The 26099-nt window shown below is 43.3% G+C and overlaps 1 protein-coding gene across 3 annotated transcripts; it reads left to right on the top strand.

Moving 5' to 3' along the window:
* The first annotated feature begins 168 nt into the window (after positions 1–168).
* On the top strand, positions 169–18260 carry LIAS (lipoic acid synthetase). Of its 3 annotated transcripts, XM_075930572.1 has the most exons (12): positions 169–259; positions 295–383; positions 2582–2754; positions 5149–5242; positions 5734–5814; positions 6044–6200; positions 7620–7677; positions 8575–8703; positions 11665–11810; positions 16121–16191; positions 17001–17112; positions 17876–18260. In XM_075930572.1, the coding sequence occupies exons 1-12, from the start codon at positions 184–186 to the stop codon at positions 17926–17928; spliced, it is 1239 nt and encodes a 412-aa protein (XP_075786687.1). In that variant the 5' UTR covers positions 169–183; the 3' UTR covers positions 17929–18260. The 3 variants fall into 3 exon arrangements, with proteins under 3 accessions (XP_075786687.1, XP_075786686.1, XP_075786685.1); XM_075930570.1 differs by having other exon boundaries at positions 197–383; XM_075930571.1 differs by lacking the exons at positions 11665–11810; positions 16121–16191; positions 17001–17112; positions 17876–18260 and adding an exon at positions 10476–11658 and having other exon boundaries at positions 187–383.
* The last annotated feature ends 7839 nt before the right edge of the window (positions 18261–26099 follow it).

Below are 26099 nucleotides of genomic sequence, written 5' to 3'. Positions count from 1 at the left end.
GCAGCAGATTGCGAACCAGAAACACTCCTCACCTCGCTGCAGACCGAAAGGAAAGGGAGAGCGTCTTTCGTCATCGCGTTCTTGTAGGCCCTCCGCCTAGGCTGACGTCATCGCGCTCGGCCAACCGTCTCCGAGGCAGGAGCGATCGACCGCCGAGCGCATCAAGGCCCGCGCAAAAAGGGCATGGGGGCAGGCAGATCCGGTGAGTTCCGAACAAATCGATCGGGACGGCTCTTCAGGGCTCGGAGGGGGACAGAAAGCGAGCGGCCGAGGCCGCGGCGCCTCCCCGCCCAGGGGTCATGGCGCTGCTCCCGCGCGGCCGCTGCTGTGGCGCCGCCGCCATGACGAGCCTGAGGCTGCTGTTGCTGGGGCCCCAGGGGCGGGTGAGTGAGCTGGAGAGTGGCCCGGTCCAGGCAGCTGCCGCCCCTCGGCCGGGTCTTTCCCGCTCGCCCCGCGGCTCCGTGCATCGCCCCCGCCCTGCCTGGTGGCTGTAGCTTCGCCTGGCTAGTAGCCGCGTCTCGTCCCCCTGAGACCGAGCCCTCCTGCTACCGGGCGTGGCTCTGCACCGAGTGGCTGGTTCCTGTCCCTGTGCTTTCGTGGGCACAACCCATTTCTCCAGATGAGTGGAGCATTAACAGCCCAGATCGAATAAGGGAGGGGTAAAAAGAAAAAAAATGGGAATTAGATTGTTCAAGTTACAGGGAGCTGAGAAGAAGAATTTTGACTGCGACACTGCTGCTTTGTGTTTCTTCTGCATCCTCCGTGGTGTGTGAGAGCTCAGTTGTGGAGAGGGAAGAGTAGCAGTAATGGCAGGACTCTCCCACGCTATGCCTGCAGCTGAACTCTGCTTTGAGATGCCAGGAGGAGTAACGATGTTAAATATTAAGTAATTTATTAGTTGAGTAGTTGATTTACATTTTGGGAATGCGGAACTCCACATGCAGCTCCAGAACCAGCAGGAAGTCCCGCTGACTCCAGGCTGCATGCAGGTGCCAGCTTGAAATGTACAAGAGTCCCCACCAGCGGTTTTGTGCATTTCAAAACGGAAGCATCCTCATGGAGCCTGGTTTAAGGAGGGACTCAGAGTCCCCTGCTGACTCTGAGCTCCATGCTGTGCTGCCACTTTGAAATGCCACTCAGAGCCCAGGTCAACTGGGGAGTCTCCAGCTGACCCTGGGCTCTACACAAACGCTCCGGTGATGTTTCAAAGGGGCAGCGCTGCACAGCTGATCCCAGGCTCAGCTATGTGGCACTACCCCTTTGAAATGTCACCTCAGTGTTTCAAAGCAGCACCGCATGGAGCTGACCCCAGAGTCCATGCAGCGCTGCCCCTTTGAATACCAAGTAGTGCCGCACGGAGCTGACCCCAGACTCTGTGCAATAAACGGCCTGCAGGCTGGACGAGGTTCAGCAGGGCTTGACCCTGGCAGGCTGCCAGATGCTTTATTTACCTTTGAGTCCGCAGCTATAGCTGCTAGCAGCTCCTCTTGGCCGCAGATTGCCATTGCTGGCCAATGGGAGCTGCAGGAAGCAGTGCTGACAGAGACACCACTTTATTGCTTATTGCTTTGTTCACATTTACATGTTCAGCTTCTTCCCTTGTTTTGATTTTCACTTCTTGAAACTTAAGGGCTTTGCTGCATCCTTTATAGGGAATGAGACCAGGAAATGTTATTTTCCAGTCTCCATCTGCTGATTGGAGTTCCTATTGCCTGTTCTGGATTTTCAAATGATTGTACTCGAAAATGAGCAAAAGTTCTGCTATCGGGTATGTGCTCGTAGCTCCCATTTAAATCGAGGAGAGCTGAGCACAAACTTCCAAAGATGGAACTTAGATTTAAATTGTGAAAATAAATCTTCCACAGTAGTTCTAAATAATTAGGCAGTAATAATTTATTATCTTAAATTTTAGGATGGACAGCTTGCTCTTCCTCCAGTGCCTGCCCATCATGAACTGTTATTTACTTCAGAGGGATTGCTGAGTCTAGTCTGTAACAGGAAAGACTTAAAAAAAACAATAGACTAGTAGCACCTTACAGACTAACAAAGATGTAGATGGTATCATGAGCTTTCGTGGGCATGGCCCACTTCTTCAGATGACAGGAGTGTTGTACAAGTAGGTACAACTAGTTAGTCTTTAAGGTGCTACTAGACTATTTGTTGTTTTTTAAGTTTTTACTGTACAGACTAACTCGGCTACCGCTCTGAAGCTTATCTACTCACTGTCTCTCTTTTTTCTTCCTCCCCTCCTTTTCCTTCTCTTCCCCCCCTCCGCCTTCCCTTATTTATTCTTGGATCTGGACTTTTAACACTCCTGTCTTCTGAAGAAGTGAGCTGTGCCCACGAAAGCTCATGATACCATCTACATGTTTTATTAGTCTGTAAGGTGCTACTAGTCTATTGTTGTTTTTGAAGTCTTTCCTGTTATTTATTTACATGCTTCAAGTAAATTGTTAACTTTTTAGCTTCTGTATGAAGCTAAAATAAGTCCTTTCACCTCTCAAGAGATGTACACTAGCATATATCCAATACATATAGCACATTTATAATTAAATAGATAATACAGTTCTGCTTTGTTTAGGTATGTGGAAGCCATGGGTGCAGCCAGTACAGAGCATCAGGTTCTTTGCCAGATGAAAAGAAGGAATTTCTGCAAGATGGACCTGATTTGCAAGACTTTGTATCTGGGGATTTTTCAGACAAGAGCATGTGGGCTGAGTATAAAGGCAATCTGAAACGCCAGAAGGGAGAAAGGTAATTATAGTTTTAAGTAATTATACTCTACTCTGATGTAGTATCATACTTTGTTTACTACAGTAAAACTCCATTGGTCCGGCATCTGATGGTCCGGCATCTGATGGTCCGGCACTCCTGATGGTCCGGCACCATCAGGAACCCGGAAGTACTCTGGGCAACCAGACCACTGGAGCTGCTCTGCCCCCGGCTTCCCCGATTCAGCCGCTGCTGAAACTGACCAGTGGCTGAATCGGGGAAGCCGGGGGCAGAGCAGCTGGAGTGCTGCCGGTAGGTCCTGTAGTGCTGCCCCTCAGCGCTGTGGGACTAACCCGGCAGCACCCCAGCTGCTCTGCCCCCGGCGTCCCCGATTCAGCCGCCACTGAAACTGACTAGCGGCTGACTCCAGGAAGCCCAAGGCAGAGCTGCTCTGCCCTGGGCTTCCCTGAGTCAGCCGCTGGTCAGTTTCAGCAGCGGCTGACTTGGGGATGCCTGAGGCAGAGCAGCTGGGGTGCTGCCGGGTTGGTCCGGTAGTGCCGCCCCTTGGCGCTGTGGGACCAACCCGGCAGCACCCCAGCTGCTCTGCCCCAGGTGTCCCCAAGAGCAACTGAGGTTCAGTTGCTGACCAGCAGCGGCTGAATCGGGGATGCCTGGGGCAGAGCCGGACTATCGGAAGGGGGTGCTATGAGGGGTTTGGAGTGATATCCCCCCCACACCACCCTAGAGCCCTCATAGCCCCCACTTCCGATAGTCCGGCATATCTGATAATCCGGCACCCCCTGGGTCCCAAAGGTGCCGGATTATCGGAAGTTTACTGTACTTGATATTTCTGGGTACTCTACAGTATACAAATACCTTCATGTACCATATTGTTTTTATCAATTTGTGTAGTACCGGAATGGCTACTTCATACTTCATTTTAGAAGGAACGGTCATTTGAAGAGGGGAAAGTATTAGTTCTTATATGACCTCTTTAAGCACAACACGTGTAGATAAGACAGCTAATAGTAATTTTAACACAATTGATAAGATTAACTGTTATAAATACAAGTAAAAAACCCTAATACCTAAAATACCACCTACATAGCTCTGTTTTAATTATAGCTGGGGAAGGAATCACTTACTTGATGAATAAAATAATACTGAAGGTTCACAGATCTAAATAAATCACTTATGATTTTGGCAAGTTTGATTTTTTTTTAACCTATTCCTGAATGTATTCATGGTAAAAAGGAATTTGCACCACAGTTGTATGTGGTTTATTAATAAGTAATTTAGTAGTGTTCAGTAACAACCACTCTGTGTAAAGTCAGTAGTAACATAAAGTCTCATTCAGAAGTAATATAATCAGCCCTGGTATAAGTTTTGCCCTAATTTAATGTAGTATCTGTAGTCCTTGTGTTGGGACGTGTTCATATTAGCTGCTAATTGCTTTAGTGCACTAAATAATACATTATGGAATTATAGGCATCCATCTTTTATACAAACCCATGTATTATTATGACAATCTGTGTTATTCTATAAAATTTAGTTCTAATCTGAAAGAGTTATGATAAAAATGACATTTTGGAACACTATGTTTAGTGTGTCAAATATTTCGAGATCAAATATGTCCATTTTTCAAGTTAAATAGATTATTTTTAGGGACTTCCAGCTACACAAAGTCAGTCTGAAATCTTAAAGACAAGCTGGGTTCTTTCTGGTTCATGCGTCTCCAACAATAAAGATTCTGCAATTAAACCTAGGCCCCCAATATTGTAAAGAAGATTACATAGGCAAAGTTTGCTTCCATTTACACCCGTGAAACTCTATAAGGGTCAGGGAAGTTACACCAGTGTAAGAAAGGGCAGAATATGTCCCACTCCATGGCACTGTCCAAAAGATTTTAGCTGTCAATATTGTATTGGTTTTGTACTTTGAAAAATGCAATTTAAATAGTATTCTAGTAGTAGCTATGATTCCTCTGGTGAAATAGCCACCAACATATCTTGAAGGCATTGGAGTGTCTGTGCCATGAACAGTAGCATGTTATAAATATGTATCAGAGGGATAAAATGCCCAATTTTTGTTTTTGATATATTGTTGGGTTTGTTTCTGTATGTAGACAGATTCATGAAGATTAAATTCAAAAGCTGTAGTTATTCAGAGTTTTTAATAGCTATGTAATTTTATTGCCAAAGTCTGAATTGCCATATATAGCATGGCAGCAGAGTTGATGATCAGGCTAATAAAATGAGTGTGGAACTAAGAAATATGGTACTTTTAACAAAACATTAAACTCATTTGTGAGTCATGATCAGCTTCAAATAATCTCTTATACCCAGCAACTGTAACAAAAAGTAAAGTAGATCTATGGAGTTAAATGATTACATGTAGGAAATTTATTAATACTTACATTTGCTTGATATCATTTAGGCTGCGACTTCCTCCATGGCTAAAAACTGAGATTCCCATAGGAAAGAACTATAATAAACTGAAGAATACACTAAGAAGTTTAAATCTTCATACAGTAAGTCTAATGCCTGATAAGTTTTCCTCTAGGAAGAAAGCATTGTTTTCATGGTGTGAAATTTGCACCATTGTACAGGAGCAGCAGAGAGTTTGTGCATTACTTATACATTTTGTGGCTTATATGGATAAGATTGTTCTTTAATTTATTGTAGATCTTGTGAATTTTTATGAACTTTTTATTAGATCTAAAATGTGCATAATTGATTCAGTTTAGAGTGTGAATACTGAGAGTCATTTTTATGAACAGAATTCAGGGAATTGTATAATTTAGAGGACAAATGGTATTATGGGTAAGACATAAGAGTGGAGTCAAGTGAAGTATGTTCTCTTCCCAGCTCTGCCACTGACTGGAGCATCTCACTTAAACTGTCTATGATTTAGTTTCCTCATCATAATTTCATTACCTGTCTCAGAAGCGAGACTAAATTTCATTGATGGAAGGTGTTATAGAAATGTCATTTATTATTATTAATGACATTTTAATTATAGGTGTGCGAGGAAGCACGTTGTCCCAACATTGGAGAGTGCTGGGGAGGGGGTGAGTATGCTACTGCCACTGCCACTATAATGGTAAGTCAAACCACTTTTTACAGTAGGAAATATGTTCTATTGTTAGAAAATTTGGGTAAACAAAAATCTCCAGCATAGTGACATAAGTATATTATGTTAAAGTGCACAACAAATTTCTCTCTTCTTTGGTTTTCAACAAGAGAGTCTTTGAAATAGCACATTCAGTAGTTTCTTGACTGAATAATACAAAGTTTAAAAATATAAAGTTAACAATCTTTTCTTATTTCAGTTGATGGGTGACACATGTACAAGAGGTTGCAGATTTTGTTCAGTAAAGACAGCAAAAAATCCACCTCCATTGGACCTTAATGAACCCTACAATACAGCAAAAGCTATTGCTGAATGGGGCTTGGATTATGTTGTATTGACATCTGTGGACAGAGATGGTTAGTATGGTATCAGTAATGTTTTCCATGTAAGCTACCATATACACTATGCAAACATTTTAGAGTCCTTAGTCAATTTGGGTTATTAGAGGTATATGGTTTAAATTTTTATATGACTGATGAAAGGAATGAATGACACAGAAACTTTGCAGAGCTTACAAAATGCTCTTCCTGATTAATCTTTATTTCTTATGCTGGTGAAATACACACAGAAGATATACAATTATGTAACTTGTTAATGTTGGTTTCTATTGGAACTGATTCAGTCTATTTAAATGAAGGCTAATTTTTAAAAAATATCGTTACCTTTTCACAAAGGTTGTGATGGTTCATTTGTGCTGTTGCTCTCTTGGTGTAAGGACCGTATCAGAAAAAGAGTGTCTTGTCTTCTATTGAAAGATCAATAGCTTAGCTTCCAACAGAAGCTTTCAATAAAAGACCAGAAACAATTTCTTATTGTAAATATTTCTCTTTTTCTTAAACTATTTCTGCGGGATTAAAAATAAATTAAACTATAATCATTGGTGTCAACTTGGTGGGTACTCTGGGACTGTAGCACCCACGGGAAAAAATGGTGGGTGTTGAGCACTTATTGCCAGCCCCTCCGTGAATATCTTCACTTCCCTCCCAGCACATAGATCAACTGTTCTGTGGCATGCAGGAGCTCCTGTGGGGAAGGAGGTGGGAGCGAGGGCAGGGTTTGCTCAAAGTAAGGGCTTGGTGCAAGGGGTGGAGTGGGGGTTGGACAGGAAAGGGTGGAGTGATGGTGGAGCCTGGGGCAAACCCAGGGCAAAGAAGTGGGTTTTAACACATCCCCGTCAGTAGAAAATTGGCACCCCTCAAAACCATATAGAGCTGTGCTAAGGTTCAAGGGCCTAAGGTAAATTCATATAAGCAGAGTAACTTAGAATTAAGATTCAGATTCTGTCTAACCATACTTACTTTGGGTATAGCTAAGTGTATGGTAGCATACATAGTGCATGATTTAGGCCAGAGGTGGGGAATCTTTTTTGGGTCAGGGGCCACTGACCCATAGAAAAATCAGTCAGGGGCCACACACAAGTGAGAAGCCCCTGTCTGAGAAGGAGAAAGACACTCCTCACATTCCTCTCACACACTAGAGCCTTGGGGCTGCTCAGGCTAGTAGATTTTGTATGCTGCAGCCCTGTGGGTGGGTGACAGGGGAGCTGGAGTACCAGCAATACAGAGGATCCATGAGTCTCCAGGGCTCCATTTGGCCCTTAGGCTTGAGGTTCCTCACCCCTGATTTGAACATAAGTGGTAAGTTAAGGATGGAATCTCAACTTTAACTTGCAATTACTTTACATTTGTGTAATTAGACTCAAAGCCACAAAGAATTACGCAAAAGTAAGTATTTTTCTTGAATGTAAAAATACCAAAGCATTGAATTGTTTCTAGATATGCCTGATGGTGGAGCAGAACACTTTGCAAAAACTGTATTACATTTGAAGGAAAGGTAGGTTATTAATTTGTTACTATTTGTTATTATTCAGCATTTACTGTACGTTGTTGTAGTAGTAAGAGGCCAAAAGCAGTTTGAACTCCATTGTGCTGTTTGGTGTACAAAAATATAATAAATGGCAGTCCTATCTGTGAACTCTTTGATTTTTCATCCATACTTGTGTAATCACTGACAAGTTAGATTAAATGGATAGGTAAGAATGTTCTCCTGATTAATTTAAATTTATCCCAGATGCCTTTTAAAATTAAACACTAAACTGTTTCTTTGGACCAAATATTTAGACAAGTGGGAAACATCTACCAATTGTTTGTGGATGTTTATATTTCAATGGTAGGGTTCTAGCGCAGTATTAATGGATTTGGGAAAAGAAAAAAACTGTTGTAACTGCGTTCCAAAGATAATCGGATTTATTTTCCAGCTCTGACCTCTCAGCTTTGCCATTTTTTCCAAGGAGCTGCTTTTGGCGTCCCTGATTTCACCTTTATACTTTCCCATGAACACCTTCTACTACTTTTCACTTTATGCATTGGTGCCAGCATATTATTTTAGCACATGCTTGCATCTTTGTTAGAAGATTGTAGATTTCATTCCCACAGCTTGACTTGGAATTCATTTTATTTCTTGCACTAGTTCAAAGCAGTTGTTGTACCTATATTATGTTTTGAATAAAAATTAACTATCAAGTATTTTCACAGCTCTGTTGTTTTAGATGTTTAACTTGACTTAACTTTAAATTGACAAAATAAAGTTATTTGTTTTAAAAAATACTGAATTTTGATTTCTTAAAACTTTTAAAATAATGTGATATTTTAATATCATATTACTGAAATATTTGAACACCAATAATAGAAATATGACAAGTAAGTTCATTTTTCATTCTTTGTTTTTCAGGAATTCAAAAATTCTAGTAGAATGTTTAACCCCTGATTTTCGAGGGGACCTTAAAGCAGTGGAGAAAGTTGCCTTATCTGGACTAGATGTATACGCCCATAATGTGGAAACTGTTTCAGAGTTACAGAGGTGATTAGAGGTGATATAGGTATATAAATAAATAATAGGGCATATATAATTAGGAAGTATTCTGTAATATTCTTATGAAAGCAATATTTAGATGAACAACATTAAACCTTAACTACACTTCCTTTTAACTCCACTCACTGGTAGTATCTACATCACAATGCTATAAATAGTAAAAATCCTCCATATCTTATTATCAAATAACATTTCAAGATAAAAATTAAAAAGTAGACCTTCTATCTACCATACATTTTTAAGTAAATTTTCATATGAGAAGCTTATTTATAAAAGAAAGGTAAATACTTATTCTAACAGAAGGTAGGCGAGGTCTATTTTGTACAAAAGATAGTATACAAGAAAGATACATGTAATTACATTAAGACAAAAATAGTTATTTTCATTTTCACATGCACGTTGAACCTCTTTTTGGAAGGAAAGAAAATGTACGTGGTAAGCCAATCCCTATACATGTTTTAAATATGTGTTCAGATATACCTGGCTGCATAATTATTAATTATGTTGATTGCCCTAAATTCAAATAATGTTTTGTTCTATTTCAGTTTTTGTACTGCTTAGTATACAGGCAGTCCCCGGGTTACATGGATCCGACTTACATCGGATCCCTACTTACAAACGGGGTGAGGCAACCCCGCACTAGCTGCTTCCCCCCAGCAGACCAGGGAGACGCGAAGCTAGCGCCTCCCCCCCCCCCCAGCAGACCAGGGAGACACGGAGTGGCTTTTCTCAGCAGACATCTCAGCTTGAGAATAAAGGACTGAGGGAAGTGAGGTGTGGGAGAATAAAACTGAGCTCTGGAGAAATGTTTGGCTAGAGTTTCCCCTACAATATGTACCAGTTCCGACTTGCATACAAATTCAACTTAAGAACAAACCTACAGTCCCTATCTTGTACGTAACCCGGGGACTGCCTGTATTTTGCTCTTATTCTGTAGGGCATGTGAGCATTGTAGATTTTCCATTAACCTCCAACCTATAACAATCCCCACTAGTATAGATTCCTGTGCAGATTTCCACTGACATTTGTAATAACAGACCCCATTGCAAGGCCAGGTCTGAAATATTACAGTGAGCACTAGTGTGGTAAGTTGGTTTTCTATAATTCTGATAAAACTGTCAAAGATGGCAGAATAGAGAGTCATCTAAATCAATAAACTGTAATATGATTAGTTTGTTTTAGGCTCATATACTCTGTGTCAGTGGCATGTCCAAATCTCAGATGATGATATAATATAATAATAATAATTTATTATATATAATAATTAAATAGTAGATATGTTTTCTTTCTTGTCCTGAGGATATTTAGAATCTATTATGGAACTTTCCAAAATATTTAAAAGCCTTTAATTTAGTATGGAAAAGTGGGGCAATGTGATTATAAAATTCATGATGCAATGGCCTATGCTCTGCTTCAGATTCTGCAAGACTATGGAATTATGTTTTCAAAATGAAGTTTTATTTGTCACACACTGAATATTTGGCCAACAGCCCACAACATTTCTTTATCATCACCATGTCTCAGTCCCATCAGTGGGAGCCAAGTCCATTGTCTTCATATTAAAGTTATGTTACACTTCTCAGTGAAATTTCCAGAATCATCTGCTTTCCTTCCTTGATAGCCATAGGTGCTATACATGATTTCTACCAGCAGAGGACTGCCTATTATAGTAAAGTAGTAGATGAAAAGTTTTATACCCCTTAAAAAGTGATTCAGCCAACCCAATTTCTTTGAGTGACTAATGTTCTTTTCTCTTCCAGGAGGGTCTCCAGTACAACTTTCCATACGCCCACATACTGGCCTTTTTTCCTAATAACTTGGAAATTCAAAGTGACATCATCACACTCTGAAGTCTACAGCTGTATTCAGCTTACATATGGTTGGGCCATATTCATACTGCTGGTCAAACTATGTAAACTGAATTAGCTCAAACTGGTTTTAATGTATACGTAAATTTTCCTGTGTTAATGTACGCTAAAACTTCCCAGCATAGACAGTTCTTAAATGGCTCTAACTAAATTGTCATGTAGACTTCAAACACAGCTCAGTCAGGGCTGTTTCCCAACACAGGCAAAACAATTTCATCTTTACTATTGTTGACTCTTTTTTGCATTATGGTAGAGCATTGAGGCCCTAACAAACATCAGGGCCTCACTCTGCTAGAACCCATACAGACATTTGATAAAAGACCATCCTTGCCCCAAAGACCTTACAATCTAAATAGTGGAGTTCTGTACAGAACAGCTTGCAGGATTGGGGCTTAAGCAGATACTTACATGAGCCCTACCACTGTAGTGTCTTAGCACTTCTGTTAATCTTTAAACCAGATTCCTTTGTGTACCACACCAAAATATACTTAGCACAGGGAGTACTGTTGTCAAAGAGCCAGTTACAACTCCTTGATTCTCAGGCAATCCCAGCCCAAGGGACCATATGCCTGTCCAGAATTTTCATAGGGCACTAGTGCTTTCCTCTGCCCCCCTCCTTAGCCCTCTCTGCCCTATTATACCTCTTCCCTTTCCTGACACTTCTACAGTGGAGAAAGCGGGCAGGGTAAAGTGAGGAATGGCATTAGCACTAGCTCTGTCAATCTTACAGCAGCTCTAGTACATGAATTCTCAACCAGTCAGCGGTGACCCAATTATATTCCTTTTGCATTATGGAATAATGGGGGATGGAACTGAGGTTGAGAATCTGGCCCCTGTTGGTTAGTGCAGAAAATATTCTGCAAAACTGAGTTCACCAACCAGCAGCACTTTGGTTGTATCAATAATAAGAGAAGTAATGGAATTTTTTTTAAGTGAAAGCTTTGGTTTTGCAGGAACATATACCATAGAAAGTTGCTAAAATTTCAGATCCCTGAGTTTTTTGCACTTGTGATTGTTTCCGTGTCCCTTAGCTCATGTATCTGTGTTTTTCTTCCCATGGTCAATATGAATATTTTTAAAGGAAAGTACGTGATCCTCGGGCCAATTTTGAGCAATCCCTCCAAGTTCTGAAGCATGCTAAGAAGGTCCAACCTGATATAATTTCTAAAACATCTATTATGCTGGGCCTAGGCGAAACAGATGAACAAATATATTCAACAATGAAATGTAAGCATAATGTATATATAAAAATTTTGGAACATAATTGCAAGCTTGGGCATTTTAACATAATTAAAATGGACACAAATGCATATAAGTTGGTCTGTTGGGAAAAAATATTTTCTAATTTTTTTATGGAAACAGATTTTGTGTAACTTAAAAATTGAAACTCTGCAACAACTGTTGTCCATACTCTTTTCATATGGACAGGAATAACTTCAGAGTGTTCCAAGGGTCTGATCGAGCTGCCATTGAAAACAGTGTGCATCACCACCTCTTGCATTAGCGGGAGCTAGATCAGGCTTCATATGATTTAACATTCAGAATCATTTCAGGATCTCAAATATGCATCTGTAATGGCTATTTATGTCACTGTACTTATTTGTTTTATAAGTAGCATAAATGATTTTTTTTGTTTGGAGAATTCTTTTCATTTTGATGCACTTATTGTTCCTCTTCCCTGATCTGCAATTCCTTCTTATTGAAACATATGCACTTACCTTTAATTTTTAGAAAAATAAAGATTAATATAATGTAAGTAGAACCCAGCATAGGATGAAATTGTTGAATTTCATATAATTCCTCCCAGCTCCACAGCACGGGGAGACTGTAGGCCTGTCTACCTACAGCTGATTAGTGTAGTTTCCAGGAAGCATGAAAGTTCAGACTTAGTGCCTCCTGCTCCAAAACACACTTGCTTCAGCATATTCCGCACGATGCAACCCACCTCTTTGGTGTGCTAACCACCCCCTCGTACTCATCCAATTGCTCTTACCCTGTTCCTCCCTCTCTCAGGAAAATATGGTGTGTATTAACCACTAGGGGTACATCTAGACTGGCGTGATTTTCCGCAAATGCTTTTAACGGAAAAAAAGCACTTTTTGTGGAAAAGCGTCCGTGCCAATCTAGACACGCTTTTGCACAAAAAAGCCGCAATCGCCATTTTAGCCATTGGGGCTTTTTTGCACAAAACAGTACTGTGCTGTCTACACCGGCTCTCTTGCACAAATGATTTGCGCAAGAGGGCTTTTGCCCGAACGGGAGCAGCATAGTATTTCTGTAAGAAGCACTGATTTCTTACAGTAAGAAGTCAGTGTTCTTGCGGAAATTCAAGCGGCCAGTGTACACAGCTGGCAAGCTTTTCCGCAAAAGCAGCTGATTTTGCCGAAAAACTTGCCAGTCTAGACACAGCCTAGTGGAGTACAGGCAGTCCCCGGGTTATGTACAAAATAGGGACTGTAGGTTTGTTCTTAATTTGAATCTGTATGTAAGTCGGAACTGGCGTCAGCCGCTGGTGAAACTGATCAGTTTCAACCCCGGCTGAATCTGGACGCCAGTTCTGACTTACATACAGATTCAACTTAAGAAACCCAGGCGTCCCCAAGTCAGCTGCTGCTGAAACTGATCAGCGGCTGATTCCAGGAAGCCTGGGGCAGAGCAACTCTGCCTCGGGCTTCCTGTAGTCAGCCGCTGGTCAGTTTCAGCAGCGGCTGACTTAGGACGCCTGGGGCAGAGCAGCTGGGGTGCTGCTGGGTTGCTCCAGTAGCGCGGCTCCTCGGCACTACTGGAGCAACCCAGCAGCACCCGAGCTGCTCTGCCTCAGGTCCTGATTCAGCCGCTGCTGAAACTGACCAGCAGCGGCTGAATCAGGACTCCTGGGGCAGAGCAGCTGGGGTGCTGCCGGGTTGGTCCGGAGCGGCGCTGCGGGACCAACCCGGCAGCCCCCAGCTGCTCTACCCCAGGGGTAGTCAAGAAAAGACAGGTCTGCTTGGGGGGGCAATAGCTGTACCTCCCCCCCCCCCCCCAGCAGACCAGGGAGACGGGGGTGGCCGGACGCCCAAATCCTCCACGGCTTTGCTCCGTCTCCCTGGTCTGCTGACCTGGGAGACACGGAGCAAGCAGGCAGCGGGACAGTCCAGGCGCGCCGCGCTGTCCCACTGCTGGCATGCTCTGACGCTTTGCTCCCCATCTCCCTGGTCTGCTGGTCAGACCAGGGAGACGGGGAGCAAAGCCTTGGAGCACGCCCGCAGCGGGACAGCCCGGGCGTGCTTGAGCTGTCCCCCTGCGGGCGTGCTCCGCGGCTTTGCTCCCTGTCTCCCTGGTCTGCAGGGAGACGGGGAGCAAAGCCTTGGAGCACGCCTGCAGTGGGACAGCCCAGGCGTGCCTGGGCTGTCCCACCGCCGGCTTCCCCCGAGGCTTTGCAAAGCCACGGAGGGGCTGGGGCTGCGGGGGAAGCCGGCGGCAGGACAGCCCAGGCGCGCCTGGGCTGCCCAGCTGCCCGAGCCCCTCCCCGTCTTCGCTCCGCGTCTTCCTGGTCTGCAGACCAGGGAGACGCAGAGCAGCTTTTCTCGCCCCGGAGTACACGGGCAGCGGGACCGTGAGGTCCCGCAGTCCATGTCCTCCGGGGCGAGAAAAGCCCCATTCGTAACTGCGGATCCGACATAAGTCAGATCCGCGTAAGTCGGGGACTGCCTATAGTTTCTTTGCAGAACCATTTTCTTGTTCACGTTAACTGTAATTGATGTTCACATGGAAACAACATATGCCTTTAATGCTACTTCATTCTGGGCCAAATCCAGCACCTAGCCTTAATAGCTAGGACAGACATTGAGAAAGGGAGGTGAGAAGGAGCTGGTCAGAACCTGATTTCTCAACCCTCCCTTGGCTCAAAAGAACCACGCTCATGGCACTGAATAGCATCTTTCAGCAGCTAGGTAGGAGAAGGGTGGATTTTTTTCTTAAATTTCACTGAATCCAAGTTTGCTATAAATTAGTTCCACCCTATGTTGATATCTTAGCAGGGAAGGAATATATGCTTCCCAAGGCATCAAAACTAGCATATCCCTATAAGGATGTGGAGCTTGTAAAAATATTGGTAATTTGCCTTCGATTTATGGTTTGTTCATTAGAGTTGTATGCATAATTTCAGCATCAAGCCTCTTGTAATCATGGAGTAAAATGAAGCATTTGCTTTTTGTGTCTAGTTGCAGACTATACCAAATTGAAAGTCTGGCCTAGATATGCTAATAATTCATCATTTTTATCCAAAAGGAAATAAATAATGAATGCAGGTACAACATAAAAGCTCAAAAATGTAGAATGTGGACATTAAAGGTAAACTGTAGTATGTTAGAGAAGAGATTCTCTTTCCTACATTTAATTATAGGACATCATTAAGAGTGAAAAGTGTGATGCAAGTCAAACTTCAAAAGCTGATAATATAAATAGGTAATATGCACACAAGTGATTTTATTGATACAACCAGGAAATGTTTAGTCTAGGTCAATTTTTTTTTTTAAATCACTATTTTAATACTTCTGAGGAGAGAAATCAGGTTTGCAGACCTCATGCAAGAAGTGGGATTTCAGGAAGGCATCTAGATATGCGATATTGGAGGCAAAATGAACCAAGCCGGGAGAAATATTTTTAAAAAATACAATTAAAAATCAAATAGAAAGCTGCATCTTCATGATTCAGTGTGGGCAGAGGCTCCTTAGTGGAAACTATGGGGAAAGTAAGTGATTATCAGATTTGTCAATTAGCCTATCCTAATGAAGTACCAGGAAAAATGTCAGATCCCGCTCAGATACACATCAGCCACATTCACACGGAAGAAGACAGTAAAAGAGTGAAAGCACTAACACCGCTTGAAATCAGTTTTTAGTATATTTTTGTTTACAAAATACTTTGTACTTCTAGGCTGTGTCTACACTGGGCCACTTATTCCGGAAAATCAGCCGCTTTTCCGGAATAAGCTGCGAGCTGTATACACTGGCCCTTGAATTTCTGGAAAAGCAACGATGCTCTACTGTACAAAATCAGCTGCTATTCTGGAAAAACTATTCTGCTCCCGCTCGGGCATAAGTCCTTATTCCGGAACACTGTTCCGGAAAAGGGCCAGTGTAGACAGCCCAGTAGTCTTTTCCGGAAAAAAGCCCCAATTGCAAAAATGGCGATTGGGGCTCTTTTCCGGAAAAGTGCATCTACATTGGCCACAGGCCCTTTTCCGGAAAAAGGGTTTTTCCGGAAAAGCAGCCTGCCAATGTAGATGCTCCTTTTCCAGAAAAACTGAAAACGGAATAGTATTCCGTTTTAAGCATTTCCGGAAATTCATGCCAGTGTAGATACAGCCTTAAGGTATTATACATAAGTCCTGCAATTTATCTTTAGCGCTTCAATCATGCCCTCTGATGCTATGCATTGGAGGATAGAATTTAATCGCTTATTTAATGATTTGCACTCAGAGCTACATTTTAGGCAAGATGATTTTTAGACTGATGATAAATCATGATTCTGTCATCTGCTTTTCTTTTTTATAGTATTACGTGAGGCAGCGGTGGATTGTTTGACCTTAGGACAATACATGCAACCAACAAAACGCCATCTAAAGGTACAAAGGCCTTGAATTAATGGGAAGTAGACTATGGCCTGCACCTGATAGCAACAGTGTACCACTTCCCTTGTAGAATGAAATCTTGCACCCATCTGCATACCTTTTCACTATATACCAGCTATGGATGTTTGAAGAGGACACCCCTTGGATTGGGTAGCCTTTCTTGCTCCTCCCAATCTACCTTTTCTCAACAGTTAAGCTTTTCAATGTGGGTCTGTTAATGGGCTGCATGTTAGAAATACCTGCTTACTGATCATAGAATCATAGGACTGGAAGGGACCTCGAGAGGTCATCGAGTCCAGCCCCCCGCCCTCAAGGCAGGACCAAGCTCCGTCTACACCATCCCTGACAGATGTCTATCTAACCTGTTCTTAAATATCTCCAGAGAGGAAGATTCCACCACCTCCCTTGGCAATTTATTCCAATATTTGACCACCCTGACAGTTAGGAATTTTTTCCTAATGTCCAATCTAAACCTCCCCTGCTGCACTTTAAGCCCATTACTCCTTGTCCTGTCCTCAGAAACCAAGAGGAACAAATTTTCTCCTTCCTCCTTGTGACACCCTTTTAGATATTTGAAAACTGCTATCATGTCCCCCCCTTAATCTTCTTTTTTCCAGACTAAACAAGCCCAGTTCATGAAGCCTGGCTTCATAGGTGATGAACAGTGTGAAAAGTATAAAATCTAAAATAAGTTTCATCTTGCCACATTTTGTCTGAAAGTGGAGTTAGCATCCTGTTCACTAACATAAATCATTTATGTCAAAGTTATTACCATCTGAGTGTAATTACTTTTTTCCATTCAGGTTGAGGAATATGTTACTCCTGAAAAGTTTAAACACTGGGAAAAAGTGGGAAATGAGCTCGGATTTCATTACACAGCTAGTGGGCCTCTAGTGCGCTCTTCCTATAAAGCAGGTAAAGTACTGCACAATTTTAAAATAAAATTTTAAAGTAATTACAGATGCTTGCACTAGTGGTTCTTTGTTTTTCTACACAGCAAATGTGTTGCCTATTATAGTTCATCTAAACAAATGGGTTTGATCATAGTTGCTATTACTTGAACAATTACAGTGGTACTTAAGTCTCAGAGGAGTAGCCGTGTTAGTCTGCATATTTGATCAAGCTATTATTTAGTATTGCATTTACAGTTCCAGGAATGGATTTATTGAAAACATTATATAATTTTCAGCTTTTGCCAATAGCTTCTGAGCAAAGTGGGTTTTAAAGATGCCCTCTTTCATCTCACGTGCCTTCACTCAGGGCTTAGAAATAAGTCATTTTTATATAACTGATTTTTCTTTTACAAAGTTTAGTGTACTAAATTGCAGCTGGTCCTGGCTTGCTGTGCATGGACAGCAGAAAGAGCCAGGTGTGGTTTTGTTCCTGCTTAATCTAAAGCACCTTTTGAAGTACTTGGGTCTCATGGTACTGTTTAAAATAGGGATCAGTTCCATTTTATTGTTTGATATGCTGAGATAAAAGATGTTAAATGACTTTCACACTAGCAGAGTTAGGGAAGACAACCAGGAGTCCTGACTTCCAGCTTCATGTTGTAATTCTCAGGTTTGGATTTTCTAGTATATTGGACACACTATGACTACATGTACACTGCTTTATTTGTTCTATTTAATCCCCAAAGCACCTAAAACTGATTTAGGTATTTTTCATTTTAAATTAGGTGAATTTTTCTTGAAGAACTTAGTATTAAAAAGGAAGACAAAGATCATCTGAAGGTGGAAATGGACCTACTTTAAGGCACCTACATATTGGAATATTCTCTTTTCCATAAGTTCAATTAATTCCAGAAATATAGCATCCCACATTGTGGAATAATGAATGAATTTAATATTTCTGTAACTCTACTCCCTTAGTAAAACAAGTGACTTTAATTCATCTAGTAGTTTGTTTCCATAAAATGATAGCTTTGGAATGTATCAAAACAGATTCAGGTTTGATGAGCAGAGGAATGATGAGAGGGGGAAACAGAGAAATGGCTTGTCTATGTAAAATAAAACTGATTGTGAAATCAGGAAGAGTGTATTAAATTAAAGAAAGAAAATCTTGCCAGTGTCAGTTGTGACTTTTTTCTTCTCCTGGGAGTGCCATCTCCACCATTATTTATTTATTTAGTGGGGACTAATACTTGTTAATTTGAAATGTGTGAAATCTTAAAATGTTCAAATTTTTGTATTAGCACTTCACATTCTGTCCTTCCACCATTTTCCCTTTCAGCCCAACCAGCGAGAGAAGAGTGGATCAGTCTAAAAGAATCAAGAATGGTTGTGTCCCTAATTCTCAACTAATTAACATAAAAGAATGATTGCTTTTATTTGGGACCCTCCTAACTTTCCTGTTCCATGGTCTTCACTGCGTGATCTGGCCTTGATCTATTGCATTGGAGGGTTGTGGTATTAATATTTAAAAAATGACCATCCAAGAAATGAAGTAATTGTCACTAGTTGTTGCATTGTATTTCCAATTAAAGATTCTTATCTTTTTTAGAATTAGTGATATAAATTATGTTTTAAATCTGCATGAAAAGTCATTGCTGTAGTTTTTGGCTAATTGCAATAATCTGAGTGTTCACTAAAATGACAGTATTTGATATGAACACCAGAAATATAAAAATAGCTTACTCATAAGGCTATCATGCAGCTGTGAAAAGACACTAAACTGTTTTCTCAATCTGAGGAATGATGCTGCTGGAAAGTTTTTCCAATATTACTTCATGGTTTAAGTATTTTATGAATCACTGATGGGTGGTTCTGAAGGTTTAAAAATATGAGTGAGCGTGAAAAACAACCATTTCTGAGCTTTTATAAACTTGAATCTACCTAATAAGTTGTAACAAAGTTTACTTATGCCTGATTCTTAAATACAGGGGGTTTTACTTTAAATTTTTAATATTAATCACTTGTTACTTAGATTTATATTTTTAAAAAGTATCCCCTTAAGAACTTTTGAGGACACACATGCTAAAGATAACAGATGAAAAATTCCCCCTTTGCAAAGCAGAATTTGTTCAGGCACTCCATTTTGGGAAAAGCTTTCCCACCATATTTGTCCAAACGTCTCCCCCTCATTGTTAAATATTTTCAACCTTTCTTAAATGTTGATGCTGTACCAGTTTGCTAGAACAAAACCTGTGCACCACTAAAATCTTAGGCTGTCTACACTGGCGGGTTATTGCGCAAGTATGGCTGTTCTTGTGCAAGAATCTGCAGAGCGTCTACACTGCCTGCCTGCACTTGAGCAATGAAATGTACAGTACAGTGTGGTAAGAGAGGGCTCCTTGCGCAAGAGGTGTGCTCTTTAACAGGTGTAAGCCCTCTTGTGCAGGAGCTCTTGTGCAAGAGGGTAGTGTAGATGCTCCGCAGGGACTTCTTGGGCAAGCAAGCCCTATGGCTAAAATGGCCATCAGAGCTTTCTTGCACAAGAGAGCATCCACACTGCCATGGACGCTCTTTCACAAAAGCACAGCTCTCACACGGCAGTGTGGATGTTTTCTTGCACAAGAACCCTTGCGCAAGAAGCCGCAAGTGTAGACAGTCTTATTGTGTAAAGACTACAGGCTTGTTAGATTGAAAAGACCAGAATTTTCTCTGACATACACCAAGGTAAATCCCAAGCAGCCCCAGTAAAAGGGGAAAATTGGATCCACTGCTTTTTGAGTGTGTCAGTCATCCCACCACAATTGCTGCAATAAATCCTGGCTAAGCACCATGCTTCAATTTTGTTGTCTTCAGTTAGTTTGTGTATTAAAATTTGGGATGTGAATGTTTAACCAGTAAGCCTCACGCTTAACAGGTGAGGCTTACTGGTTAAGGTTAACGGATAGGAGCTGGAGCAGCTCCCATCTGTTGCAGGCAGGGGGCTGTTCCAGACCCACGGGCCCACCAGAGGCAAGGGCTGCACAGGCTAGGACAAACCCTGCCTGCAGGGGGGGAAACCACAGCTGGAAGTGGCGCCCGTCCACCCATCAGTTACCCAGTTAAATAATATATTTAGCCCATTAACTAATTAAACAGGATTTTACATCTGCAATCTAAATATTTTTCAACTTGTAAAAGGCACTTGTATTCAGTCTTAAGAACTCATCCATAGGAACTAGGAGGAGGAAAAACAAAGAATGTGTGTCATCACTGCTAGAAAATAAGAAATGTTGTAGAATATTAAAAAACAAAATCATGGTTTGGCCAGGTTTGAGGCGTTTCAGCCCAAACATTAAAAATAAGAATTGTACAAAGGATGTAAACAAGATTTCATAACAGCCCTTTCAATTTTAAAACTTTCTTTCTAAATGTCTTAAAAGCAGTGTGAGATTATAAACTCTTTGGGAAGGGACTCTCCCTTGTTTATACCAGCAATGGGTCAACAAATGTACTCAAAGTGTGACTTCAACTGTAAAATGCTTGAATCATAAGGCGTTACAATAACCTATAATAATGTTGAAGGGGAAAGATAGATATGCAAGAGGAAAAAGAATAATTAGTCTAAACAGAAAGTCTAGGTTAATAAGATTCCCATACTGTGCTGAAATTATGCATATTAAAAACAGGAGCTCTGGACCCAACAGTTAATGACTTTAAAATTGATATTTTAGATATTAGGCCTAATTGGTAGACAAATAATGAGAGGATGAACTAATCTATCAATCACTCCTTTTTTGGGTCAAGAAAGAGATTTTTGTTGGGGAAGTAGGAAAGAACAGAGAAAATGCCATCCTACTGTTTCCTGGCACCATGGGCTTTGTCAGCCTAATCCTGAAACAGACTGGGCCAGGGAGGAGAGTGGGATCCAGATGATATTGCCACTCATACCAGCTGCAGCTGAATCCCAAACATCAACTGAGATAGCAGCAGCAGCTCTGGTCCTGCATTTAAATTTCTCTTTTCCCCTAAAAAGACAGTTATTACCATTTTACTGCTATCTTACAGATGGTTATATAAGGGATTTTTCCCTGCTGAAAGCTCGCCAGCTAAAGGGAAAGGGACCAAGGAGTGTTGTTAAAACAAAACTCTTAATTTTTAATCTTTCATATGGTTTTTCCCCTTTTCTGTATCTAAAAAATATTAAATGGATTTGTAATAGTGTATTTGCCATTGTAGTAAGCAAGGTAAGGTCTCTCTGTATACTAAACTCTGAACTCTGTGTAACAGTTGGCTCATGTTGTACAGTTGACTGAGTTATGTTAACACCTTTGGTATAGTGGTAACAAGCTCCTTACCACTATACAAGTTGAGCATCTCACATGATTTTTTCTTCCTACACAAACTCTGTAAAATGAGGGTACCTCACAGGTGGAGTAAAACTCCAGTGGTCCGGCATCCAATGATCTGGCACTCCTGATGGTCCGGCACCATCTGGAACCCGGAAGTGCTCCGGGCAGCTGGACAATTGGAGCTGCTCTGCCCCCGGCTTTCCCCATTCAGCCGCTGCTGAAACTGACCAGGGGCTGACTCGGGAAAGCTGGGGTGCTGCTGGGTTGGTCCCATAGCCCCACCCCTCAGTGCTGCAGGACCCACCCAGCAGCTCTGACCCCGACTTCCCCAAGTCAGCCGCTGCTAAAACTGACCAGCGGCTGACTCCGGGAAGCCCGGGGCAGAGCAGCTGGGGTGCTGCTGGGTTGGTCCCCTAGCGCCGCCCCTTGATGCTGCAGGACCAACCCAACAGCACCCCGGCTGCTCTGCCCTGGGCTTTCCGGAGTCAGCCGCTGGTCAGTTTCAGCAGCGGCTGACTTGGGGAAGTCTGGGGCAGAGCAGCTGGGGTGCTGCCGGGTTGGTCCTGCAGCGCTGAGGGGCGCATCCCCCCCCCACTCCACCCCAGACCTTTCATAGCCCCCCCTTCTGATGGTCTGGCATATTTGATAATCCAGCACCCCCTGGGTCCTAAAGGTGCCGGATTATCGGAAGTTTACTGTATTAAGGCCCCAATCCTAAAGTTAAACGCAGGTAAATAATAGAATAGGCCTAGGTGAGTAAGGCTTATTGGTTAATCCTATCCACTACACACACTTCCCCCCCTTGCTGCCTCTGTCTCAAAGACAGCAAGGGGTGGGGAACAGGAGCTAGTGCCCATGAGGAGATGGCTTTAAGCAGGTGCCCCGGGGAAGCACCAGATCTGCCTGGTCCCCCAACCCCATGCTGCTGCCTGTGATAGAGAGGCAGCAGCAAGGAGTAGGAGGGGGGCAGGCAGGAGTTAATACAGGGAGCCAGCTTTCAAGCCACTCCCCCATGTGTATCGGCTCCCACAAACCCGCTGCCTCCTACAGCGGCAGCGAAGGGGGGGGGCAGGCAGGAGCCGGTGCTCATGAGGAGCCAGCCTAAAAACTCTGCAGTGACATCTGTCCCCGCCGCCCACAGGGGAAGGGAGGAGAGAAGAGGCTGCCATGAAGTAGCCCTTGTCCGTGGGAGGGTCCAAGCTCCCCCAGGACAGAGACTGCTCCATATCCCACGGAGCACCTTCTGTCTGCAGCAAGCCTGGGCCTGCGGAGGGCGGAGGATGCTTTGTGGTAGCTGCCCCATCTGTGGGGAATCCAAGCTCCCTGAGGACAGAGGCTGCTCTGCATGCCGCAGAGCAGCCTGTGTCTATGGGGAGCTCAGATCCCCCATGGACAAGGGCTACTGCCACCTCATGGCTGCTGCCTCTTTATCAGAGGCACCAGCACAGGGTGGCAGGCAGCTTGTCAGTGAGAGGAGAAGTTTTTTTAAACTGGCTACCCTCATAGACCAGCTCCTGCCTGCCACCCCACGCTGTTGCCTCGGATAGAGGCAGCAGCATGGAGAAACAAGGGGCTCCCTGCGAGTGGAACCAGAGTGCACTGGCTGCCAGCCTGGCCCCCAGGAACTATCACATAGTTACATAACCAGTAACATTGTATGTGGTTACACTATATCTAACAACTCTACCAGGAAGTCCATTACAGGAACTGACCCCAAGTCTCCTGAGCCCAGTTCGTCCTTCTGCTAACAGTGGATGATCCTAATTGAGCATCTGAGGATTGTCAATCATTCAGAGTATAAATAGGATGATGAAGAGCAATTCCTAATATTCTAAAACTATACAGGCAGTCTCCGGGTTACGTACAAGATAGGGACTGTAGGTTTGTTCTTAAGTTGAATCTGTATGTAAGTCGGAACTGGCGTCCAGATTCAGCCGCTGCCGAAACTGACCGCCAGTTCTGACTTACATACAGATTCAACTTAAGAACCCCAAGCATCCCCAAGTCAGCTGCTGCTGAAACTGATCAGCGGCTGATTCCAGGAAGCCCGGGGCAGAGCAACTCTGCCTCGGGCTTCCTATAGTCAGCGCTGGTCAGTTTCAGCAGCAGCTGACTTGGGGATGCCTGGGGCAGAGCAGCTGGGGTGCTGCTGGGTTGCTCCAGTAGCGCTGCTCCTCGGCGCTACTGGACCAACCCAGCAGTATCCCAGCTGCTCTGCCCCAGGCGTCCTGATTCAGCCGCTGCTGAAACTGACCAGTAGCGGCTGAATCAGGACTTCTGGGGCAGAGCAGCTGGGGTGCTGCCGGGTTGGTCCAGTAGTGCCCAGAGCGGCGCTGCGGGACCAACCGGCAGCGCCCCAGCTGCTCTGCCCCAGGGTCCACAACAAAAGCCTGGTCTGCTGGGGGGGGGCACACTAGCTGCGTCCCCCCCCCCAGCAGACCAGGGACATGGGGAGCAAAGCCACAGCCGTGGCAGGGTCCCGCGCCTCTGAGGCTTTGCCAGAGCCAAGCCTCAGAAGCGCGGGAACCCGCCGCGGCTGCAGCTTTGCTCCTGGTGCCCCTGGTCTGCTGGGGACCGTCTCCAGCAGACCAGGGACACCGGGAGCAAAGCCGCAGCCACGGCAGGGTCCCGCGCCTCTGAGGCTTTCCCAGAGCAAAGCCTCAGAAACGCGGGAACCCGCCGCTGCTGCGGCTTTGCTCCCAGTGCCCCTGGTCTGCTGGAGACGGTCCCCAGCAGACCAGGGGCACCGGGAGCAGCTTTTCTCGTCCCGGAGGTCGAGGTGGAGGGACCATTGCCTGCGAGCTCCGGGGCGAGAAAGCCCCGTTTGTAAGTGCGGATCCGACATAAGTTGGATCCGCGTAAGTCGGGGACTGCCTGTATTAGCCCTTACACTCACAAAAATTATTTCTCCCTACTTCCAACAGTTAACACCCAAGATTACTATAAGAAAGATTACAGCAAGTAGTATTTTAAAGTTTACTTTGTGCATCTGACAGCATTGTCAGTAGAGCTGGTAAGAACAACAGAAAATTAATGGAAGACTTTTTCAGTTTCACTTTCAGCGAGATTTTATTTATCCATTGAGGAGCTGGGCTCAAGTTAGATACCTAAATACTTAATTATGAGTTAATTCCCAATGCAATCACTTGAGCGTCCTGGCCTTGATGTTTCAGTTTTACCTGTCTGTGCAGATAACTCTTAGCGAAAAGTGGGAAGAGGATTTTTAAAAAGGAAGTGTGAGGAAGATTCAAACAGTATGTAAAGCTACTTTTTCCACTTTTTTTTCCAGATCTAGATTTCAAGTTGACTTTAACCCTTTAATTGTAGATGCTGTGGTTCTCTTTCTACTCAAGTATCATTACAAAATGTGCATTAACCTACAAAGTCTAAAATTTGAAACAAACCTACAATTGGCAGAATAAAGTTTGATTCAGCTGCTAATTACTTCATTGGAAGTCTATCTATTGACTAACAGAAGTTGAAACGGGGTCCTAACTCAACAGATACTGCATCACAAAAATGTAATATGTTCTTTAACAAAAAATTGTACTTACAGGCATTCACAAGGGATCTCCTCAGAGGTTCTCCTTTACATATACATAATTGACGCTCCAACTCTTCATTATTAAAAAGTGTGGTCTTCAATTTTAGGAGGAAACATAGGTTAACAAAAAGATGTCCCCAATACTCCTAAAAGCAATCAAATTATCCACCATATCCTCTTACATTATTTTAAAAATTTAGTCCAGATTTTAGTTGTATACTAAGATTATAGAAACAAATATAAAATTTAACTACTTCAGCTCCAGCAGGATAGATGACTTAGCAATCAGTTTGAGTACACAACAAAATAGAAAAAGGGTGAGGTTACAGGTATTCCTTCCTAGGTAGTGTCCATAACCGTGTACTCTTTCACAGCTGCATTTGCTCCAGCATTATCCGCTTGCCGGTCACTTTGTGCAGCCGACAAGTTGCAGAATTAGTATTCTCCCTCCAAAATAGGCTTGCTACTCACTTGCAACATTCCTGGATGTAGAACAGTTGGCCTTGGACAATTCTGACTGACCCCATAGAAAGATATGAAAGGATAACTAGCTTCTCCAACAAAAAAGATTTTGACTTAGGACTAGATCCACAACAGGGACTTAAAATGCTGAGATTTGTGCCTTGCCACCTATTGGGAGTCTAGAGCTCCAGAACAGGCATACAACACTGACTGTGCAATGCACTGGCAGAGTCGAGTACCTAACAATGGGATCCAAAAAATGCCAAGGAGATTGATAGGCCCCAAGCACCTCTCTCACTCAAAGGGACGAAGGCGCCTAAATCCATGCTGGGGGCGGGAGGAGTGCCTTTCCGGGAAAAGGGGTACATAAAGGATGTCATTGATACAAGGACTTGTGTCTTCACATCACACGTGAATACCCTTACTACTGGCCTATAGGCTCAGTCACTCTTCTCCTGGCTACCCATTGTCTTCGGTCCACCCTCTCTGGGGCACCTGGTGCTGGCCACTTTCGGTAGACAGGATACTGGGCCAGAAGGACCTTTGGTCTGACCCAGTATGGCCGTTCTTATGTTCTTACTATGAGCTATTTCACACCAAATGAAAAACTTAAGAGAGTCCTGACCCACCCAAAGTCTAGTGGTTAGGCCGCTCTCATGAGAAGTGGGAGACCCT

Source organism: Pelodiscus sinensis, chromosome 5, assembly GCF_049634645.1.
Source record: "Pelodiscus sinensis isolate JC-2024 chromosome 5, ASM4963464v1, whole genome shotgun sequence".
Lineage (NCBI taxonomy): Eukaryota > Metazoa > Chordata > Testudines > Trionychidae > Pelodiscus > Pelodiscus sinensis.
This window is presented reverse-complemented; position numbering and strand designations above follow the sequence as displayed.